The sequence below is a fragment of the Conger conger genome, chromosome 16 (assembly GCF_963514075.1).
Source record: "Conger conger chromosome 16, fConCon1.1, whole genome shotgun sequence".
Taxonomy (NCBI): Eukaryota; Metazoa; Chordata; class Actinopteri; order Anguilliformes; family Congridae; genus Conger; species Conger conger.
Genome location: NC_083775.1, coordinates 5605993 through 5626509, shown reverse-complemented (window position 1 = coordinate 5626509; position 20517 = coordinate 5605993). Strand labels below are relative to the sequence as shown.

General features: G+C 46.4%; 1 protein-coding gene and 2 non-coding genes across 4 annotated transcripts; 1 reads left to right on the top strand and 2 right to left on the bottom strand.

Moving 5' to 3' along the window:
• Positions 1-592: 592 nt before the first annotated feature.
• Positions 593-12913, top strand: arhgdia (Rho GDP dissociation inhibitor (GDI) alpha). 2 transcript variants are annotated; one of them, XM_061223680.1, is made up of 6 exons: positions 593-752; positions 9198-9387; positions 10265-10348; positions 11236-11312; positions 11699-11762; positions 12581-12910. In XM_061223680.1, exons 2-6 carry the CDS (start codon positions 9201-9203, stop codon positions 12778-12780), a joined length of 612 nt encoding a protein of 203 aa, XP_061079664.1. In that variant the 5' UTR covers positions 593-752; positions 9198-9200; the 3' UTR covers positions 12781-12910. The 2 variants fall into 2 exon arrangements, with proteins under 2 accessions (XP_061079664.1, XP_061079665.1); XM_061223681.1 differs by having other exon boundaries at positions 634-715; positions 12581-12913.
• Positions 12914-16396: 3483 nt separating this feature from the next.
• Positions 16397-16469, bottom strand: trnar-ccu (transfer RNA arginine (anticodon CCU)). The gene has a single exon. It is a non-coding gene; the product is annotated as a tRNA-Arg (tRNA).
• A 1186-nt stretch (positions 16470-17655) lies between these two features.
• On the bottom strand, positions 17656-17728 carry trnar-ucg (transfer RNA arginine (anticodon UCG)). Its single transcript has one exon. It is a non-coding gene; the product is annotated as a tRNA-Arg (tRNA).
• Positions 17729-20517: the final 2789 nt, after the last annotated feature.

Below are 20517 nucleotides of genomic sequence, written 5' to 3'. Positions count from 1 at the left end.
CTCATGTTACCAGTAGTGGCAAGGACACTAGCAGAACACAAAACTAGAGAAGAATCAGTCAGGAAGGATATGGAGAGAGCAATTGTCTGTGGCCACTACATGCAAAACCATTACCTTTTTGGGGGCTGTCTTATTTTTGCATCTCCATTGCACCTGTTGTCACTTTCATTTGCACCAAAGCAGGATAAATTGATTCACAATCACTTGAGCTTCCTAAATGGACAGATTGACATCCCTGAAGTTGAACTGACTTGGTGTTACAGTGTGATGATTAAGTGTTCCCTTAATTTCTTTGAGAAGTGAACTTTACGGCCGTTCACACTGTAGGTTATTCATCTATTTTACGAGTTTCACCACTCAGAGTCAAATGTTGAGTCATATTTTGACCAACCAAGAGTCTAGTGTTGACTCTCGACGAATAAAACAACGTTCGGACGTTCTCGAATCGTGTCAAGTAAAATCACGTCTTGATTCTTATTCTAATATGTATTTTGGGTATAACTGGGTTACAAATTTCACCAAGCCTCTTAGTTTGTCAGAAAAGAGCGATATTTGTTGCTCTTATTGCCTATGGGGAAATTGAGAGTTACAAATACTGGCTCCGCCCGCCTCTCCAGTTCTTACACACTCTCTGAGTGCACGTCGCTATTCCCGGAAGCGTGTGGGGCGGGCGCCTCTGCTCTGATCGCCATTCTTGCACTGTGGAACGGACAAGGTGAGGCACGGACCCCTAGTTCATCCAAGGTTTAACGGTAAGAACCGGACTCTCCTTCAGTTAGCCAAAACTAAAGTTGTTGCACATTGTTAATTAGTCTGGCAACTTGCTTGGGTGCCGTTTTTCTGTAGCAGCCTCAACGCTCTTGTAGCCACAACTTGTTACTAACTAGCCTAAACGAGACCCAACTATATCGGCTAACTTACGTTTGCTAGACCGATTCGACGAAGATGCTCTTAATTATTTCTATACCCCGTTGTCTATTGTTCGAGTTGAACCACCTAGCTACGCACTACAGTTAACCACATGGCACAGCGTTAAGCACTTCTTTGTTCTACTGTCAGTCTAGCGAGATTGGAATTGTTAGCTAAGTTACTTTTGTGTCAGCCAACCTGCTAGCCAGTAAGCCATCAGTTTCAGTTTTAAACTAGCATTCAAAGTTATCTTGAATCAGCCCAGAATTTGGTTATCTAACTAGCTCGTTAAAGAGCGAGCCATTGCCTCTTTTTTTAGTTGCTGGATGGAAGTAATTTCATGTGTTGCAGAAATCGAATATCTTTGTTAATTTTGAACACTTGACATTGGGCGTCATGACAGGATGCGAGATACCACAAGCAGCACGTTCTGAGTGTGGGAACTTGAGTTTCTTACTTTGTTCGCGTCCCGCCGTTAACTGGCCCTGACACCACTTTTAACCGTTGCGTGCTGGAGGCTGTATTGCATTTTAGCTAAACGACACAATGACGTTACATATCAGCCATACGTGCTACTGTTCGTTTACTCTACAATGCCTTTACTGTTGTGCAAAGTCAAATGGAATGCAGTCAAGGAAGCACTTCTAATTAAACCGACTAGTCGGGTTTATCTGAAAAGCAAGTATAGCTCATATTCATTACGAAAAAAAAAAAAAACAGTGACGCTATAAGGAAAGAACGTGTATTCGAAGGAAATGTGGCTTCCGTAACATTTTAACTTGTGTAAAAAAATATTTTAAAAAAAAGAAGGAAAAAAAAAGGAACATTCGACTCCTATTGTCTTCAAGGTGTGTGCGATATGTTTGTAAAACTTGGAAACTGAAGAGCCAACGGACTGGTTAGCAGTACGTGAGCTGGTTTGATCGCGTATCTACGATCAAAGCGGCCAGGCTCCACTTTCTCATCGCCTCGAGTGTCATTTTGGGCACCGTTAGGTTAACATGTGATCTTTGCTATTTGGCAAGTCGGTGTTACCGCTAGCCTACATTGTTGCCAGGCATAAACTTTGATTCGCTAAACAATCTAGCCTGAATCTTTCGAAGGTTTCACTTTGTAATGTTCTAGAGAGCCCACAGAAGGCTCAAAGACGCGACTTTGTCTACTGGGATGTGATTTAGACTGTGAACCCAATTTTGAATGGTCTTCCTTCCTGTATGGCGGGCGGCGCGGAAATTTCTCGGTCCTTCTCAGTCCTGTAGGGCGGTGTCAGGCCTCATGCGCTTTTTATCCACTCAAAACTACTTGCTTTGACGAGCACGATAATGATATCGCTAATATATTGTTTTTGAGGAATAATTAAGCATTCATACACGAAACTGCTGGTAAAACATTTCTCATCATTACGCTTAGTTCCACAGAAAGTACAGTCAAAAATCTTAAACGCAAACGTTAGATATCTCTCCCTGTTGACTTGAAATGAAATTGTGTAGGCTTCTTAAAGCCTACTTTTTTTTGCCCGTTTAACCGGTGAAGCCGTTTAGATTCATGGTTTGGTAGTTGTGTGGCCGTGTTTTACACAGTTGTCGCTCAAATTCAACTCCTTGGGTTATACATTTGCTTCCACCCAGTACAAAAGGCCAGTGATTCACGTTTAAGCGTGACGTCACCGACCACTTCCGCGACGATGACTAGACTTCACTTTGGGTGTTTCACGAATGTCACCTGTGAAACATTTCAAACAAAAACTAATTATATTGCGATGTAAAAACATTTCTCAAATCGATGTGCTTCAGCGGTGGTTATATGGGGTATATTTAATGTATGGCGTATATGGTTGTATGTATATATAAAAAAAAAAATTAAAAAAAAAACTTGAGTGCCTAAAACTTTTGCGCAGTACTGTACATGAAAAAAAAAAAAGAAGGTTGGCTCCAATCTCATCTTAATGATGACGACCGCGGAGAACAATATGTAATGGGGTGGGGGGAGTGAGTAGCGATATGCGTTTGAGACTATGCATACTTAAAATAAAACAACTGACCTACAAAATAATTTTCTTTTCTTTTTTTTCTTTTTCTTCTTTTTTTTTCTCCTTAAAAAACCAGGGCATTGTCCCCATATGGTATTGAGGTTGGCTTGTGGAAAAACACTGCGTATTGTGGAAAACTACTGTTGATTTGTTTGGCCCTTTTTGTCTTCCTTTAAATGGGGCAGGCAAATCAAGCAAGTTCTTACCTGGCGTGTTATTTATGAATTTTGGTTTTATTTATATTAATTATTGAATAGTTCACAGCATATGTTCGAAAAAGACGGCAGATGCATCCCCAGTCTGTCTGACCTGCCGCTGAATCCAAATATGTTTACGGTGAAACTGCATTATACAAATGTAAGTGTTAGCCGCCTGCCATTTTCACATTGCAGATTTTGGGATGTTCGTGAAGCTTTAGCCGCGTGAAAATATTGTTTTTAATTTTGAACTTGATATTGGATGATGTCATAGGGAAGACGTAAAGGCAATTACCTGTTATGGGCAACTGAGGGAAATTATAACAATATGAAAATGACTTGGATATTAGGTTTCTGCTGTTAAGAAACCATTGCCACAGTCTGTCGGAAGTGTCGATCATTGCAGTTAGTTATAATAGTATAACTTTCTGTGCCTTTCTGCACTTTTGTTGCATCTCTCCATAAGTTAGTAAAACTTTATTTATGTAGCAGCTTTCTAAAAACAAGGTTACAAAGTGCTTCGCAAAGACATAACCAAGAATGTGAATAAATGCAAATACATCTTAATAATGAATTGTTAATACATACAAACCCAAATACACATGCCAACACAAACATTGGGCAAACGGAATATACAAACAGACATTTAACAATTCATTTAACAGGTCCAACAGATTAAAAGGTTTGTCCAAAAAAAAAAAAAAAAGTTTTTAAGTGCTGTTTAAAAGCATCAACAGAGGGGGTGCCGAAGCAACAAAGGCTGCCACGTTCAACATGAAGTCTCTAAATATTTAAGATCGCTGATGGCCGTTTCAGAAGGACCAGAGGGAACCTTCTCCTTGCTATGTCCTGGCGTTTTCCCTTCCTGGTCGTGTAGGTGTTATCCAGATAGAAGGTTCTGGAATAAACGCGGAATGTCTCCCGCAGCGATAGGAAAGGTTCCACTGCCGTTATCGGTGTTGCTTTGCAGGCTGCTGTTCGTCACGACCGCATCTGACACGAGACGGGCCTCTGTCTGGGTGCTTCCGTGGGCCCCCCCCCCGTCTGTGCCTCAGGCTGCCAGTCAGAGTCGCGTCACCCCCCCCCCCCCCCCCACGCCGCCGAAAAACCGGTCTGTGACACACAGCAGGGGTGCTCGACGGAGGGAGGCAGAGGCCTACCCGGAGCGGCACCCCGTGTTGCGGTCCCAACACGACAACGTTATCCGAATTGAAGAATGCAACGCCATTGCGTTTGCTGCCCTGTTGCCTTCCTCCATTGAGAGCGGAAATTTGTGGCAGTTCTGTCAGGCTCTTCCCCATGCTGGAGAGTCGACACTTTCGAAGAGTTTTTTTATTTTTTATTTTTTTTATTTTAATATTTTTATTTTTTGATTTTTTCCAAAAGTCGATGTTCGAGAACTCCCATTTCTTGCGATCGTAGTAATGATCGTTATGTCAGCGTCGGGAAATATCCAGTTTAGAGCAATTCTGACTTGTTGATCTGGCCCCATGAAGGGTTAAATCTGGAGCGGTTGCTTTGTGCCGTGGGCGCGTACCGCGTTACCTGTCACTGTGTGAGCATTCCACTGCACAGCCCTCACAGCCACACACACACACACACACGCACACACACGCACACACACGCACACACACGCACGCACACACACGCCGTGCCGGTGACCTTTACGCTGACCCCACTTCACTCGTCTGCGCTCCACGCTCCCTGAGGCGAGGTCCGTGGGGCGTCTCTTTCAGCTGCCTTGCTTTGAAGTCTTTATTTATTTATTTATTTTTTTTCCTCGAACCGGAATGGCGGCTCTCATTGCTCGAGCCGGAATGGCGGCTCTCACTGGCAACCGCAGATCTTCGATCTCTCCCAGAAGACCCGGCGTGGGCAAAGGCTTGCGTTCGAGTGTGGTGCTAGAATGAAAACCGTGATTGGTTGAAGCAGTTGTTTTTAGTTTTTGGCTGGATCCAAAAACTTGCACCTGTACTAGCTGTTACCGAGTGGCTAAGTCCATGACAGGGACCCGGAAAATGGTGGTTCAAGTCCCAGTGTAGTCACTGTTGGGCACTTGAGCAGGGCCCATCACCCCACATTGCTCTAGGGGGAATGGCCTTAGTCTAATCAACTGTAAATCGCTTTGGATAAAAGCTTCAGCTAAATGACTGTAATGTAATGACTGTGGTGGGTGGATGTTGTCAGTTGGGAAAGTCAGTTTGTTGCTGGAGTGCCTCCTGCTACGGTGTGAAATGGAGCAGTTGGAGGTGAACCTGTCATTTGGAGGAGAACCACTCCTGAATTGGCAGCAGGATTGTGTCTGAGCTTGCTGGTACATAGTTTGTAGATTGGTTATTCCTGATTTGGGTGGGTGCCAAATAAAAAGGAAAAAAAAAAAGAAAAAGGAAAGAACCTGCAACGTCTTGAGCTGTAGAGAATGAGCCCCAGGCACGTGTGATTTGAAGACCTTTGGTCGTGTGCAAGGAGCTGTACCGTCGCGGAGGGATTATGCCGAGTCACCGGATCGCTGTACAGGGCGTTATCCTGACCTGATCCGTGCCAGGGCCCAGCTGGGGTCGGAGCGCTGTCCCGGGGGTCGGAGCATCATTAGGAGGGGATCCTCGCCAGGTCTCAGCTGGGTGAGCATGCGCTTCATCTCAGCCGCGGTTCCGCGACTTTACCCTCCCGGAAGGAAGCCTCCGTAAGCCCTCAGCCTTCGTGTCGTCTGTAACGTCCGCCCTGCGCCCGGAGGAGCGTCGACTTCCAGGAGGAAACGGCCGGAGGAATTTAGAATGCGCCGGAGAGTCCTCGCCGAGGTCAGAGGTCAGACTGAGCTCCGGGAGGGGGGGTGCGGGAGAGCTTCGCGGAGCCCGGGATGGAGCCTCTGGTCTCGGCCGTAGCCGGAGGAGGAGCCTCCCGGTATGAGGCTTGCGCGGGGTAACTGAGCCAGGCGGAAGGACCCCGGGAGGGTGTCCGAGTATGTTCAGGGGGGTACGGTCAGGAAGACTCCCGTTATGACACGCGGTTACCACAGAAAGAGTCGCGTTACGTAATGTGATCTAAAAGTTGCCGTTGTGATTGAGGTCACTGAATCTGGGTTCGGCGCCAGTAATTGCATAATGGGGCGATTTCCCAACCCTCAACCCCCCAATTCCCCCGACCTTTTCACGGTCGGTTACGGCTTGGGAACAAGCACTCGTTCCACATTAACGACGGCACTGTGCCAAACGGCGTTTGGGCCCGGTCGGGAGGAAGCCCCGCGGGAGGAAGGGGGTGCTGTAGTGATGTCACTTCCTCTTGAAGAAGGGTGCCACTGCTTCATCCAGCCGGGCGAGTTCTCCCACTCGGAGAGGAGAGGAGAGGAGGAATGTTTCCGTCTGCACTCCTGCCTCCGTCAACCGCGGCGCGTTTGCAGGTCTGCTGACTCTTGTTAAGACATTCCCCTCATTTCTCATTGTTCTGCCAGGATGTGTTTTTGGCTGTGCGTAACGGGGGTTGCGCAACAGCCGTCCCAGCGGCGTTGGCTCCGTTCGCGGCGATTGTTCCAGTTTAATGGCATAAACCGATGTGCACACCGCACTGCGCTCGCATATAAAAACCACAGCGCGCTCTTGGAGGTAGAAGATCTGCAAGGGGATTCGCTGTTTTTCCCGAAAAGGGTCTTTGGCCCCCCCGGAGGTTAAGTGTCTGTTGCGCACAGTGGGTTCTCGAAGCACGCGCTTGTGGTTCCCCCCCCCCCCCCGTCGTTTGGGCTTACCCTGGGTTCCCTGAGCTTGGAGTGGGTTGCCTGCGAGGTCTCTTCTGGCACTCTGGATCTGTGGGGATTGCAGCACACTTGTCCCTGGTTGTGGGTTTGCACTCTGCTGTACGTCGCTCTGGATAAGAGCGTCTGCCAAATGCCTGTGTCGTGTAATGTAATGTAATGCAATGCAGTGTACAAGATGTCTAATCTCAGCCATCGATGCCTGCGGCATTTCTGACTTGCAGTACAATACAGAAATTTAGCAGACGCTCTTATCCAGAGCGACGTGCAACAAAGTGCAAACCCACAACTGTGCTAAAGAACCAGAGAGGGAAGTGCGAGAGTGATCGCACGCATAACAACCCTTGAACCCTTGTAGATTAATCAGTTAAACTGACTGCAGTAGCAATGCTGCAATTTTGGCAACCAGAACACCACGAATGGTAAGATTTAATGAAACATCCGCTCCATCTCCCTGGTTTGCCGCTGGGAACACATTGGTGTAGCGAGTCTGAGAGAATGAGGCCCCTGGGGGGGGGGGGGGGGGGGGGGGGATATGGATGGATGCGGAGCGCTTTCAAGCTGGGTCTGTGCTGGGGAGGGAGGGGTGTTCCTGTGTTCAGTGTATGCGGGCCTTCCTGTGACAGAACCTGCTCTGCACCAGCTGCCAGTCCTCCTCTTCACATCCTGAGGAGGAGCAGTTTTGATTTGATTACTGCAGTTTTGTTTTTCATTAGCCGCAGTGTGCAGATTGTTTCTCCCCCCCCCTGTTGTTTTCACTGGAAATGTCCTGCTGGAGTTGTGTGTGTGTGTGTGGTACTGTGTGGGGCTGTTTGAGTGTGAGTCTGTGTGTCTGTGTGCATGCGCCCCCGCGTGTATGTGTATGCACTGAGGAGATGTGGGATTTTATACCAGATAAAATGGTGTGTGTGTGTGTGTGTGTGTGCGTGTGCGTGTGCGCGCGTGTGTGTACACTGTTGCATGCCCCCACCCCCTTGACCTTTATCCTGACAAGTCGTCATGGTTACTGTCTTTGGCCACGCAGGAGAGGGTGGGGCAAGGACACTGTTGAGAGAGACCTCCCTTTCTCAGATTAATAAAATAAATATGCTTTTCTTTTCTTTTTTTTTTATTATTTCCACAATCCTATCATGCTCATAAAAAAATGAAAAAAGTCCACTTTCCAGTCTTTTTTTGAAGCAGATCTATGACCTCATTGTTTGCTTTAAAAATAAATGTTTTATTCACCTTATTTATTGTTTAAATTGGCATTGTTTAAATTTCTCAAGCCTGGCAGGGTACATCTTAAATTTAGAGCACTGTTCAGTGTATTTCTGTACTGAATGCTATCCTGACAAAGGCATGTGTATGAGTTTGTTCATTTTTGCTGTGGTGGCTATTTTACTTGACATTCTGTGGTACAGGACAATTTCACAGTCAAAGAGTGGAACAAGGAAGTGATCTACAACGTTGGCAGAATTGAATTGTATTTGTGTCTCCTGTAACTACATGTCATTGTCACGCAGCACAGTTAAAGGTTTGCTTTCTGTACACACCACTGTTTAACTTAAAGTGGATTCATCTTTTTAAAAATTTTCAGAACCGCTAAATGTAAATGTGTGTTTTCTCTGTGGTTTGAGGAAGCCTTTGCACGGATTACTATCAGCCCTCTCTGGTGCTTGAGTGCGTTCGTGTTCTCTCGTAAGCAGTGCCGTTCCCTGTACTGCAGCATCTCGAAAACGTCTTTCATTCTGTGTGTGGTGGTCGGCGATCACGGGGAACAGAAATCCAGAAAATGTAAGAATTTGGAAGAGATTCTAAATTTGAGGGCGACCATTAGCTCAGGAGGTGTGGGCAGTCGTCTGGCAGTCGGAGGGCTGTTGGTTCGATCACCCGGCCGGTGTGTGTCAAAGTGTCCCTGAGCAAGACCCCTAGCCCCCGATTGGGGTGTGTGTGTGTGTGTGTGTGTGTGTGTGTGTGTGTGTGTGTGTGTGTGTGTGTGTGTGTGTGTGTGTGTGTGTGTGTGTGTGTGTGTGTGTGTGTGTGTGTGTGTGTGTGTGTGTGTGGCTTCAGTTGTAAAGCCTCTTAGATCAAACGCAGTCCGTTCACCAGGCTGGGGTGCACTTTACCCGAGGTGACACGAACTGGCCCTGCGGCTGCGTCACGTCGTCTAGACTCCTGTCCAACAGAAAGGGAGACGATGCTGCTTCAATCAGCCTTTACTTACACTCGGAAAGGCACTGAGAGACGAGTTCACAATTAAAACATTGTACAGTCGAGGAGTATGTATACAAAATGGTATTCATGCGCTCTCAACCCCCCCCCCCCCCCCCCCCAGATCATGGCAGAGCAGGAGCCCACTGCAGAGGAGCTGGAGGCTATCGGGGCGGAGAACGAGAGCCAGGAGAAGTTGGACTACAAGGCCCCGGCCCAGAAGTCCCTGAAGGAGATCCAGGAGCTGGACCAGCACGACGAGAGCCTGAAGAAGTACAAGGAGGCCCTGCTGGGGAGCACCGCCATCAATGAGGGTCAGACAACCCCCCAATATCACCCCAATATCACACCTGCCTCCCCTCTGAGAGGCCCAGCGCTGCCCCTGCACTACCACAGCGGTCTGCTTCCACCTTAAAGCTGTGATCCTCACTCCTGGTCCTGGAGGGCCGCAGGGCGTGCTGTGGTCCTCAATCCTGGTCCTGAAGGGCCGCAGGGCGTGCTGGGGTCCTCACTCCTGGTCCTGGAGAGCTGCAGGGTGTGCTGGCTTTTGTTGTTCCCCAGCACTTAATTGATCAATTAAAGCAGTTAACTCCCCTCACTTGGTTTCTTGGGTCTGAATTGGTTGCTGATGTTAAGGAGAAAACAAAAACTAGCACAACCAGCACACCCTGCTGCCCTCCAGGACCAGGAGTGGTGACCGCAGCCTTAAAATCAACAAGAAATTCTGACCCAGTGAACCAGGGGAGTGTTTCACAGAGCGGAATTATGGAGTTAGCTGGATAACTGCTTTGAGCAAAACCCGGAACAGCTCTTTGTACTTCAGTCCGTGTTGGAGGGTTCCTGGTTTTACTCGGTGCCGTTATCCATCTAATCCTGCTTTGTGGAACAGGCCCCAGGTGAGCTGAATGACTGGCGTGACCACTTACTTTGGTAAAAGCAAAAAAATCACACACCCCTTGGGTCTCATGGAGCAGGGGTGAGAGGCCGTTTATCATTCGATATCAACTGACATCATTGGTTGTGCCGTCGTGTGCATGACCGTGTCAAGTAGGCTTTGAGCTTTGAGCTGAGTCCTGGATTGTCCCCTGCTTGGTCTAATCAACTGTAAGTCGCGTTGGATAAAAGTATCAGCTAAATTATTATTATTATTATTATTATTAACTATTATTATTCCTGTCCTGTCTCATGCAGACCCCAACATCCCGAATGTCCAGGTCACGCGGCTGACCCTGTTGTGTGACGCAGCGCCCGGACCTCTCACCCTGGACCTGCAGGGTGAGTTTCGGGACCTTCTGAGAGCGTTCTGTAGCGGCCTGTAGCGTAGCGGTTAAGGTAAAGGACTGGGACACGCAAGGTCAGTGGTTCTAATCCCGGTGTAGCCACAATAAGATCCGCACAGCCGTTGGGGCCCTTGAGCCAAGGCCCCTTAACCCTGCATTGCTCCAGGGGTGGATTGTCTCCTGCTTAGTCTAATCAACTGTACGTCACTCTGGATAAGAGCGTTAATGTAATTAATGTAATGTAATTTAATGTAATGTAATGCTCGGCACTCCTGAGACATGGTGGTCCCAGAGATTATGTTAGATATAAAGGAGGCATTATGTCAGTGCTCACCAACCCTGTTCCTGGAGATCTACCGTCCTGTAGGTTTTCACTCCCAACCCTAACGAAGCACACCTCATTCAACAGCTAGAGCAGGGCTGCCCAACCCTGTTCATGGAGGTCTACCTTGCTGTAGGTTTTCACTCTAGCCCAAACAAAGCACACCTCGTTCAACAGCTAGAGATCTTGTTGAACTGCTAATTACTGGAGTCAGGTGTGCCAAATTAGGGTTGAAATGTAGACCAACATAGACAACATAGATCTCTTAGTTTTCATTTTGGAATGCTCTAGTGTACAAATACGCTCTCCCTGATGTTCCGGGAAAGGGGTCCCTGTACTGGAGTGGATCAAGTTTAAGTTATCTGGGCGGTTCCTTCAATGGTTCCAGACACCTCTGCCCTCGCATGGTGCATGACGTAATTGGCTTATAATGTCCAGGCGAGTGCGCGATAGCACCCCCTGCTGGACACACCTAAGCAGGCCTTCAGAAGCGGGGAACAGGCCTCCCTGCACACCATGAAATGGCTTCCCCTTGATCACACTTTCTCTCCCACAAATAGGAGACTTGGAAAAATTCAAGAAGGAATCGTTTGTGCTGCAGGAAGGGGTGGAATACAGAATCAAGATCAGCTTCAAGGTGAGAGATTTTGTACCTTTGTGATCCTAAGATGCCGTCTGAGGCGTGATGTGTGTGTGTGTGTGTGTGTGTGTGTGTGTGTACACGCATGCACGCTTGCATCTGCAGATCCTCAATTCTGACCCAAGAGCTCAAATAACTTGCATTTCCGGTTTAAACTTCGACTGCATGTGCCAGATTTTCCTTTTTTTTTTTTTTCTGGGGCTTATGTAACTAGGGAATTTGACCCTGTCGAAAGTGAATGGAAATTTAGTTACCGTTTACCATTTGCGCAATGCATGTCATTCACTGTGCTAGTTCCTCTTCTCAACAAATGATGTCATCTGTGTCGCTCATTGTAATTAGAAGTGACGTTTGTACAAAATGTAAATGGGTTTTCTCTGCAGGTGAACAAGGAGATCGTCTCGGGGCTGAAGTACGTACAACAGACCTTCAGGAAAAAAGTCAAGGGTAAGTATCTCTCTCGATGTCTTGAGTCCCTGTCCAGCCCTTGATCTCGTTCATGTAGTGGACCGTCTAAGAATACTCCAGACCACTAAAGATGAACATGGTATTGCCTGTTTGTCCTTCTGCAGGTGTGCGGAGAAGGCAATTAAGCATGAAATGGTGCTCAAACGCTGCTTCATCGTAGTTTTGTTTCTGTTCTGGGCCGGTGTTGTCATGTCTAGTGTGATATAGCCATGCTAATGTAGCCACAACGACTGAAAGCTACATGAGCAGTAATCCAATGCAAACAGGGTTTTGGACCACTTTCTGTCTCTCAGCCGATTTTATTTGAATGGCAAATTTTTTTAATGAAATCTTCAGTTCAGTGGATCTGCGGAATAAAACCTTGTTATAGAGCGATCGATTCAACTGCAACTGCAACTGCTGCGGCAGACACTGCATCTGTCCGCTACATCTGTACTCCCCAAAGTCCCGTGTGTGTCACCTGCATGGTTCACACACACACACACACACACACCACACCGTCCACCAGACAGTACTTCTGCTTTCACTCCTGTGTGTCTCTCGCCGTCAGCCATTTTGAACAAAGGGGCTCTCCTCTTGCTGGTCTGGCCCTGGGTGGGGCGGAAGAAAATGGAACTTGCCAACATTATTTATTTTTCTCTCCCCGTCCCTCTCCCCGTCCCTCTCCCCGTCCCTCTCCCCGTCCCTCTCCCCGTCCCTCTCCCCGTCCCTCTCCCCGCCCCTCTCCCCGCCCCTCTCCCCGCCCCTCTCCCCGCCCCTCTCCCCGCCCCTCTCCCCGCCCCTCTCCCTCCCTGTAGTTGACAAGTCGGACTACATGGTGGGCAGCTACGGGCCCCGGGAGACCGAGTACGAGTTCCTGACCCCGCTGGAGGAGGCCCCCAAGGGCATGATCGCGCGCGGCACCTACAACATCAAGTCCAAGTTCACCGACGACGACAAGTGCGACCACCTGTCCTGGGACTGGAACATCAACATCAAGAAGGAGTGGAAAGACTGAACTGTCCTCACGAGCCCCCGTTCCCCCACCATCCCCCCTGTCCTCTACTCCACCCCCCCCCCCATCAGCCCTCTCTCTACCCCCCTCCCCCTGTCTTTCACCTCCCTCCCTCCATCCTTCCCTTCTCATGGATCTGATGCAAAGGGCTGTGCGAGCTCTCTGTCCGTCCAAGTCCCCCCCCGCCCCCCCCCCCAACCCACACGCCTCCCCTCCCCAGTCCTGATCTCCTTCTCACCCCCCCCCCCCCCCCCCCCTCTCCTCCTGCAGCTGAGCAGTATGGAAGTTTCTGGAAAAACGAAATGTATGAAAACAACAAGTGTGCTCAATCCTATGTGTGTGTTTTGGTTTGTTTTTATATAAACGGGAGGGGGAGGGGGAGGGGGGGGGGGAGAGGGGAAAAACAAATGTGGAAGCCTCGATTGTGGCACAATTGTTAATGGTGCTCGAGTCGATCCTCCCATCAGCCCCCATTCCAGCTTCAACAGAGCGCTTCCTGCTCTCCCCTCTCCTCCCTCTGTTCTCTCCCTCTTGTCACATTCCTTTCCCCCCCCTCCATATTTGTGTGTTTCTGTATGGTGATCGTCTCTTGTCCTGTCTCTCTTTTCACACTCTGCCTTAGATGGACTCACCTGGACTAGGATGTGTGACAGAGCCTTGTTCAGTGTGCGCGTGTGCGCGTGCGCGTGTGTGTGTGTGTGTTCAGGATTTGCTGATCTGTACACCGCTCAGAGGGGTTTTGTGGTCTGGTGAGCTGATGTTCAGATTCTTTTAAGGGGAGGTGCTTGTGTCTGGTGCCATCTACCAATCAACTGGGCTCCTCCTGCTTGGTTCTTCTGCGGGGGAGTTGTATTCAAGTCCGGACATGTGCTCTCTCTCTGCCCCCACCTAGACCCCTGACCCCCCCCCCCCATCCACACCAAGTAAATCCTTCTAAGGGTTCATGACCTACCAAGGTTTGATGGTCCGTCCCTGCAAGGGTAGGAAAGTAATGTCTCCCTCTCCCTCTCGTACATTGATACCCGTTCTCCAGTGTCTGTTGGCGCCAGTTTTTCCATCATAATAAAAGTTAAAGAGTTAAAGATGTGCCTGAGGGATGAATTAGGGATAAAAGGAGAACCGCTTCTCGGCTCATGGCTGTGTGCCTGAGGTCGGCCCCCTACCGCCACCCCTAGCGTGAGACCGCTGCTTTCTGCAACGGCCCGTTTCTAAACAAGGGTGCTGGTGAGTGGTTTCAAATCAGGTTGTCCTACTAAGGACAAAAGCAGTGGTTATGAATACCGGTCCTTTTTTTTCCTTTTTTTTCTTTGGCCTCTTGCTAACTCCCCATTCTCCGTAACATGGACACAGGCACCAGGCACATTGGGGATTTTATAATTCATGCTTTGTTTTGTACACTCCATATTTTTTCCACAACTTCAGCTTAATTTTTTCAAGGATCATTTTGTCTAAATAAATTCCTTGGGAATTTTTTTTTTTTTTTTTTTTATCTTTGGGGAAATTCCTGTCCACCTGGGAATTTGGCGTCCGTGGTTTTCCTCTGTCCGTGTTAGGAATGTTCTGGAACTGACCTCGGGGGTGGGCTTGCCGATCCGCCGCGGGGCCGCACAACACGGGCCGACCCGTTTCAGGAGTTCTGGGCCAACTTCTGGTATCAATTATTGAATTGACTCACAATCCCGTCTTATCTGGCACGTGTGTGAGTACCGGCTACAGCTGCAGGCTGCACGTGCATCCTGGTGATTTTACTGCGCTCAAGTGCAGGCTTGAACCAGGGTAATGTATAGAGCTGTCAGCAAATATTTAAAAAACCCCCAAAAAAACAAGGCAATTAGTTGGAACAAAAACCAGTGTGCAGACCGGCCCTCGAGGACCAGAGTTGTGCACCCTCATGCTGGGGCCCAGGACTCATTGAGACCCTCATCCAACATGCAAACAGTCAAATTTCTCCTCCAATGCAAACCCAGGCTGTGACAGAAAATTCCCAAGGGGAATGGCAGGGCTATGTGATTGACAAGTGCTGAAGAATATATTGAGTTCAGATACAATTGTCTGTTTTTGATTAATAATTTCTCACATCAGATATAATTTTGTTTGTCCGGTTCGGGTTGCCGTTTCACGGTTTGTCTTCGACGGTGATCTTGGTTGAATTGTTTTTCATAATCGTTTGTATGTAATGGAAAGGAAAGAAAAAAGGTATGTGTGAATGTGGGGCATAAATAAAATGATTATAAATTGGACAAAACTCGCCTCTCTTCTAATTACAGTGAATCTGATACGATTCATAACGGTGAATTCTGAAATGAAATAAAAACTTATTGCCATGGTTCCCTTAGAAAATATTATATTGTATGTCCTGTGTACATTTATGAAGGACGACCGTACTCAACTCCACGTCATGCAGGTCTCTGCTCCTGCTGTGTGCTGCACCGCCTGATTTCACGGAGTTGATGCAATGTGTGGCAAACAAGAAAAGTCCAGACTGTCCGAACGTTTTAGCAGCTTCAGCAATGAAATGTTTTGGCCTGGTACTTTTTTACAATACACCCATGTGACTGCTTGTTCACTTTGAGTGGGGGAAAAAATAAACCTGCCACTCTGGTATAGAATGGTCAAATTAGGCAAATTAACTGCCCATCAGGTACTCTATGAGAAAAAAATGTAGGGGGAAAAAATGTTTTCATATGTGGATAGCTCTCGTTGCTCATGTGCATTCAGTGAGCTTGCCCTCTTGATTTTTGTTTTTTGCACCATTCGAGAGAGACCGTGCGTGAAAATCCCAGGAGATCAGCACTGTCTGAGATACTCATACCAACCAGTCTACCACCAACACTCATTTCACGGTTAAAGTAACTTAATACACTTTTTTTTCCACATTCTGATGGTTGATGTGAACATTAACTTAAGCTCCTGACACGTATCTGCATGACTGTATGCATTGCACTGCTGCCACGTGATTGGCTTATTAGATAATCGCATGAATAAGTAGGTGTACGGGTGTTCCTAATAAAGTGTTCAGCGAGTGTACATTAAGGTCATGTTTGAATGCTTACAAGTTAGTTGAACAGGAAAGTATTCTAATGCTGTACAGCTCCAAGATGGAAAATGAACTCGCTTAGCAGAGGATGGTTTCGATCCATCGACCTCTGGGTTATGGGCCCAGCACGCTTCCGCTGCGCCACTCTGCTTCGTGTGTGGTCTGTTTGACGGTGACGTTTAAAAAGAGCGCTATCTGAAATTGTAGTCAACGAGAGCAATTTGCCTTGCGTGGTTTTTTTTTCTCACTTATCTCAATTTTCGTATGAAACTTCCTGTTTATTTTGGAATTAACCAGGAGGTTTCGTAAGAAAATTGAGAAGACAAACCGGCTTTTGTCCTGGAAAATACAACCGGAGCTGTAGGCTACAGTAGTCCTATAATTGTTGGCGATATAAAAAGGTTACGACTGGCATAGTCGAAGTTTTGGTGTTCGTATCGTATATATGCCATAACTAATGCTGGCCAACTTGCTTTTACTAAGAGGCAAAGTAAGTAATACCACGCTTTAAGACTTTAAGACGAGATCTTCTTTGAATTTTCAACACAGCCACTACTAATCCGTATAAGTATAAAATTCGACCACCCCAGATGGGACTCGAACCCACAATCCCTGGCTTAGGAGGCCAGTGCCTTATCCATTAGGCCACTGGGGCTTTTCCGGATCCTCCGTCGATTCTTAAGCGAATATAAAAGAACCAAAATCAAGGTATCACCGTCTTTACGAGCACTTATTGTTTTATTTGGTCACCCTAAAATGACGAATTATGAAATCCAATTAAACCGAATTTAATGCAGAGCCATTCAAGGCAATCCCATTTGCTACCATTTTAATCAAATCATTTAATTTAGCTCGCTAAATCTGTGCAATCAAAAGCCACTCCCATCGATGGACATCGAATTTTTAAACACCTGACTCCACTTTTCTGAAGTCACCCAGCCGGTACCAAATTGATCGGGTTATTGAATTAATCGATTGTTTATTTAATTCAGTTGAGTTTTAATAGATTCCATATTTATTAATGTTTCTTGCGTTCACCCCAGATTTTGCTGAGCCAGCAGGGATAGGTGTCCACGCGCCCATGTTTTGAAAAGTTTTGCAAGAGGGCAGGGAAGCTCAAAAACAGTCAACGTGTCCAGCTAACGTTAAGTATTTGTAATATTATTATTTGCTCACTATCTTCGTAACTTCGTACTGTTTCACTAGCTTGTCAATTTCCACACGTATAATGGGGAAAGTAGCTGTATAACGTAATGTTTTTCGTGGAAAGAACGTCAATACATGTGTAAACGTTTTGGGTTTTTATCTAGCTAGCAAGCTATGGTTCTTATCTAACATTAGCTAACTTACGTCTGGTTTTAGTAGTTTGACAAGTCGCGTAACTAAGGGTTAAGTTAGCTTAAATGGCTATTTCAAATCTTGAAAAGCTTCTCAGGAACGTAAACGGTATTCCTGGATAGGTAAGTTAAGTCAACCTGCACCCTTTGGTTGAAATTTGTTTGGTAACCAACGTTAGCTTGCGGGCAATGCCGGTTAACGTCAAAGTGGTGAACGCTGGTTAGTTTCTCCTTGATATAGTCTGACATGGCCAATTAATATCCCAGGTAAGGAGAACTTTGTCATTAATATAATTACTTTTAATAATAACTTACTGTGAGACAACATGTCATATTCGTTTTGTTGGTATTTACGATACAATTGTGTATATCGTACCTATCTGGCGAACTGTCATGGGTGAGGTTCAACTGCTGCGTTCATGTATATTCTGCAAGAGCGGGTGGTGGAACTATTTGCGTTTATCACATGTTCCAGTAACAACAGAAAACGGCAAATAAAAATTACGACCACGAAGGGACTCGAACCCTCAATCTTCTGATCCGAAGTCAGACGCCTTATCCATTAGGCCACGCGGTCACCATGTGTAAGATAGTACGATGCTTCCCTTTTAAGCAAACACTGGTTTTTTCATGCGTTTCTTCCATATGGAACTGGTAAAATGTACTACAATTGAGCGAATTTTGTACAAAAAAACAGCACTTTACAAAATGTTACTAACGCAATAGTCAAATGCACGTAACTATCTGAGTAAAATATGTTTAATTACGTATACAATTGCCGTTGGACTGGAAGTACCATGGCATAAGCAAGAAAGTAGCTTGGTTTGCCGCTAATCGGCCGTGTCTTTTTTTTTTTTTTTTTTTTTTTTAACGAAACGAAATGCACTGAAGCGGATTAAATATTCTAATGATTAAAGTGGTGATTTTGCAGTAAAGTCTGAAACTCGTGTGCCTTGTTCGGTGGGGTTTGCTTGCTCCATAAACTCTGTTCGGGCGACGATTTTACATTCCAAATTACAGGTGGGAATTGGATATAGCTACGCACCCACCCTACAGCCAAAGTATTACAAATATACACTCACGGATCACTTTATTAGGAACACCGGTACACCTTCTTATTCATGCAGTTATCTAATCAGCCAATCGTGTGGCAGCAATGCAATCCATAAAATCAAATGTGATCTCAATGATTTCGACCGTGGCATGATTGTTGGTGCCAGACGGGCTGATTTGAGTATTTCTATAACTGCTGATCTCCTGGGATTTTCATGCACAACAGTCTCTAGAGTTCACTCGGAATTGTGCGAAAGACAAAAAATGGCCATACTGGTTTGAGCTGACAGAAAGGCTACGGTAACTCAGATAACCACTCTGTACAATTGTGGTGAGCAGAAAAGCATCTCAAAATGCGCAACAAGTCGAGCCTTGAGGCAGATGGGCTACAACAGCAGAAGACCATGTTGGGTTACACTTCTGTCAGCCAAGTACAGAAAGCTGAGGCTGCAGTTCGCACGGACTCACCAAAACTGGACAATTGAAGACTGGAAAAACGTAGCCTGGTCTGTTGAATTGTGTTTTCTGCTGAGACATCTAGTGAGTGGGTAGGGTCAGAATTTGTGCCAACGGCATGAATCCATGGACCCAACCTGCCTTGTGTCAACAGTCCAGTGGCAGTGATGTAATGGTGTGGGGAATGTTTTCTCGGCAAACTTTGGGCCTGTTAATACCAATCAATCATCGCTTGAATACCATAGCCCTATTTGAGTATTGTTGCTGACCATGTGCATCCCTTCATGGCCACAATGTACCCATCCTTCTAAAGGCCCGGACATACCAAACTGACGGTCGGCCGCGGAGCGTCGATACGCGTTGTTAACGACGGCTCCGGGGGCTCCGACGCCGATTCAACATGTTGAATCGGCGTCGGAGCCCTCCAAAACACGCCGGCGTGTCGGCGTGCAGGACACACTGGAAAGACTCGGCCGACAGGGCGCCACCGACGTCCGTGTCCGGGCCTTGATGGCTACTTCCAGCATGATAATACACCATGTCACAATGCAAAAGTCATCTCAAACTGGTTTAAGGACCTGGCAATGAGTTCAGTGCTCATCAGTGGCCGTCCCAGTCACCGGATCTGAATCCAATAGAACACCTTTGGAATGTGGTAGAACGGGAGATTCGCAGCATGAATGTGCAGCTGACAAATCTGCAGAAATTGTGGGAGGAAATCACGTCAACATGGAACAGAATCTCAAAGGAATGTTTTCAACATCTTGTGGAATCCATGCCGCGAAGAATTCAGGCTGTTTTGAGAGCAAAGGGAGGCCATACCCAGTATTCATATAGTGTTCCTAATAAAGTGCTTAGTAAGTGTATATTTTTTAATGGTTTTTGGCATCAAGTCCGTTTTCCACACCAGCACCGTTTTTGTTTGATACCAATAGATTCTGGTAGCGAGTGGAATATAATTAGCCTGTATATCCAATTCTACAGAGTAATTGACATTATTGAACCAGTTTATCATCAGTAATGAATCCCTCCCTGGCAATGGCATGCACCTTTTACTACAGATCATATGAACTGAAGGAATGTGGTAGTCTTTAAAATTTATGAAATGCCACTATTTAAATAAATGGTAGGCTAGCCTATCATTATCAGGCTATGAAATGCTATGCGTATGTACTTAAAATATAATCTTGTGAATGCGCAGTTTAATCTGTGAAATTGGCTCGTGCTTCAATCGATGCGCATCCAGTTTAAAACGGAAGTGAACCTGTACTCTGAGCAGTTGATAGAAGTGCAAACTGGCCAAATTAACAGAAAATGACTATTTTTGGCTAATCGTGACCTGCTAATGCAAAGGGACACGCTTACTTTTTATATATATATATTTTTTGCACAATCCCAATCTGCCATTGAATAAAGTGAGGGATATTCAGTGATGATTTCAGAATACAGTGCAGGGGCTCATTTAAATACGTTTCTTGTTGTCGGTCGAACTGACAGAATGACAATGTGGCCCACGTGCCCAAGTATAGCTGTAGCATGTTCCCACTGTGCAGACCCCACGGTGAGAATAAAACGTAAAATGCAGCATTCACAACACGGACGCATAAAACTTCAGCAGACCAATACTATAAAATGCAAGTTTTTTTTATTTTTATTTATTTATTACGATATTATTCATATTGTGCCATGAATAGGGACAATTGAGGGGCTAAATGAGTATGATTGCCCGTACAGTACATGTCATATATTCACTTCCGTAAATGCAAAGGGCTCCTAAATCCTTACACCGGACCTGGGGGCCCCTGTATTAAGAGTCAACATATTCTACATGTGTCCCTTTTGTATGAAGAGACAGAA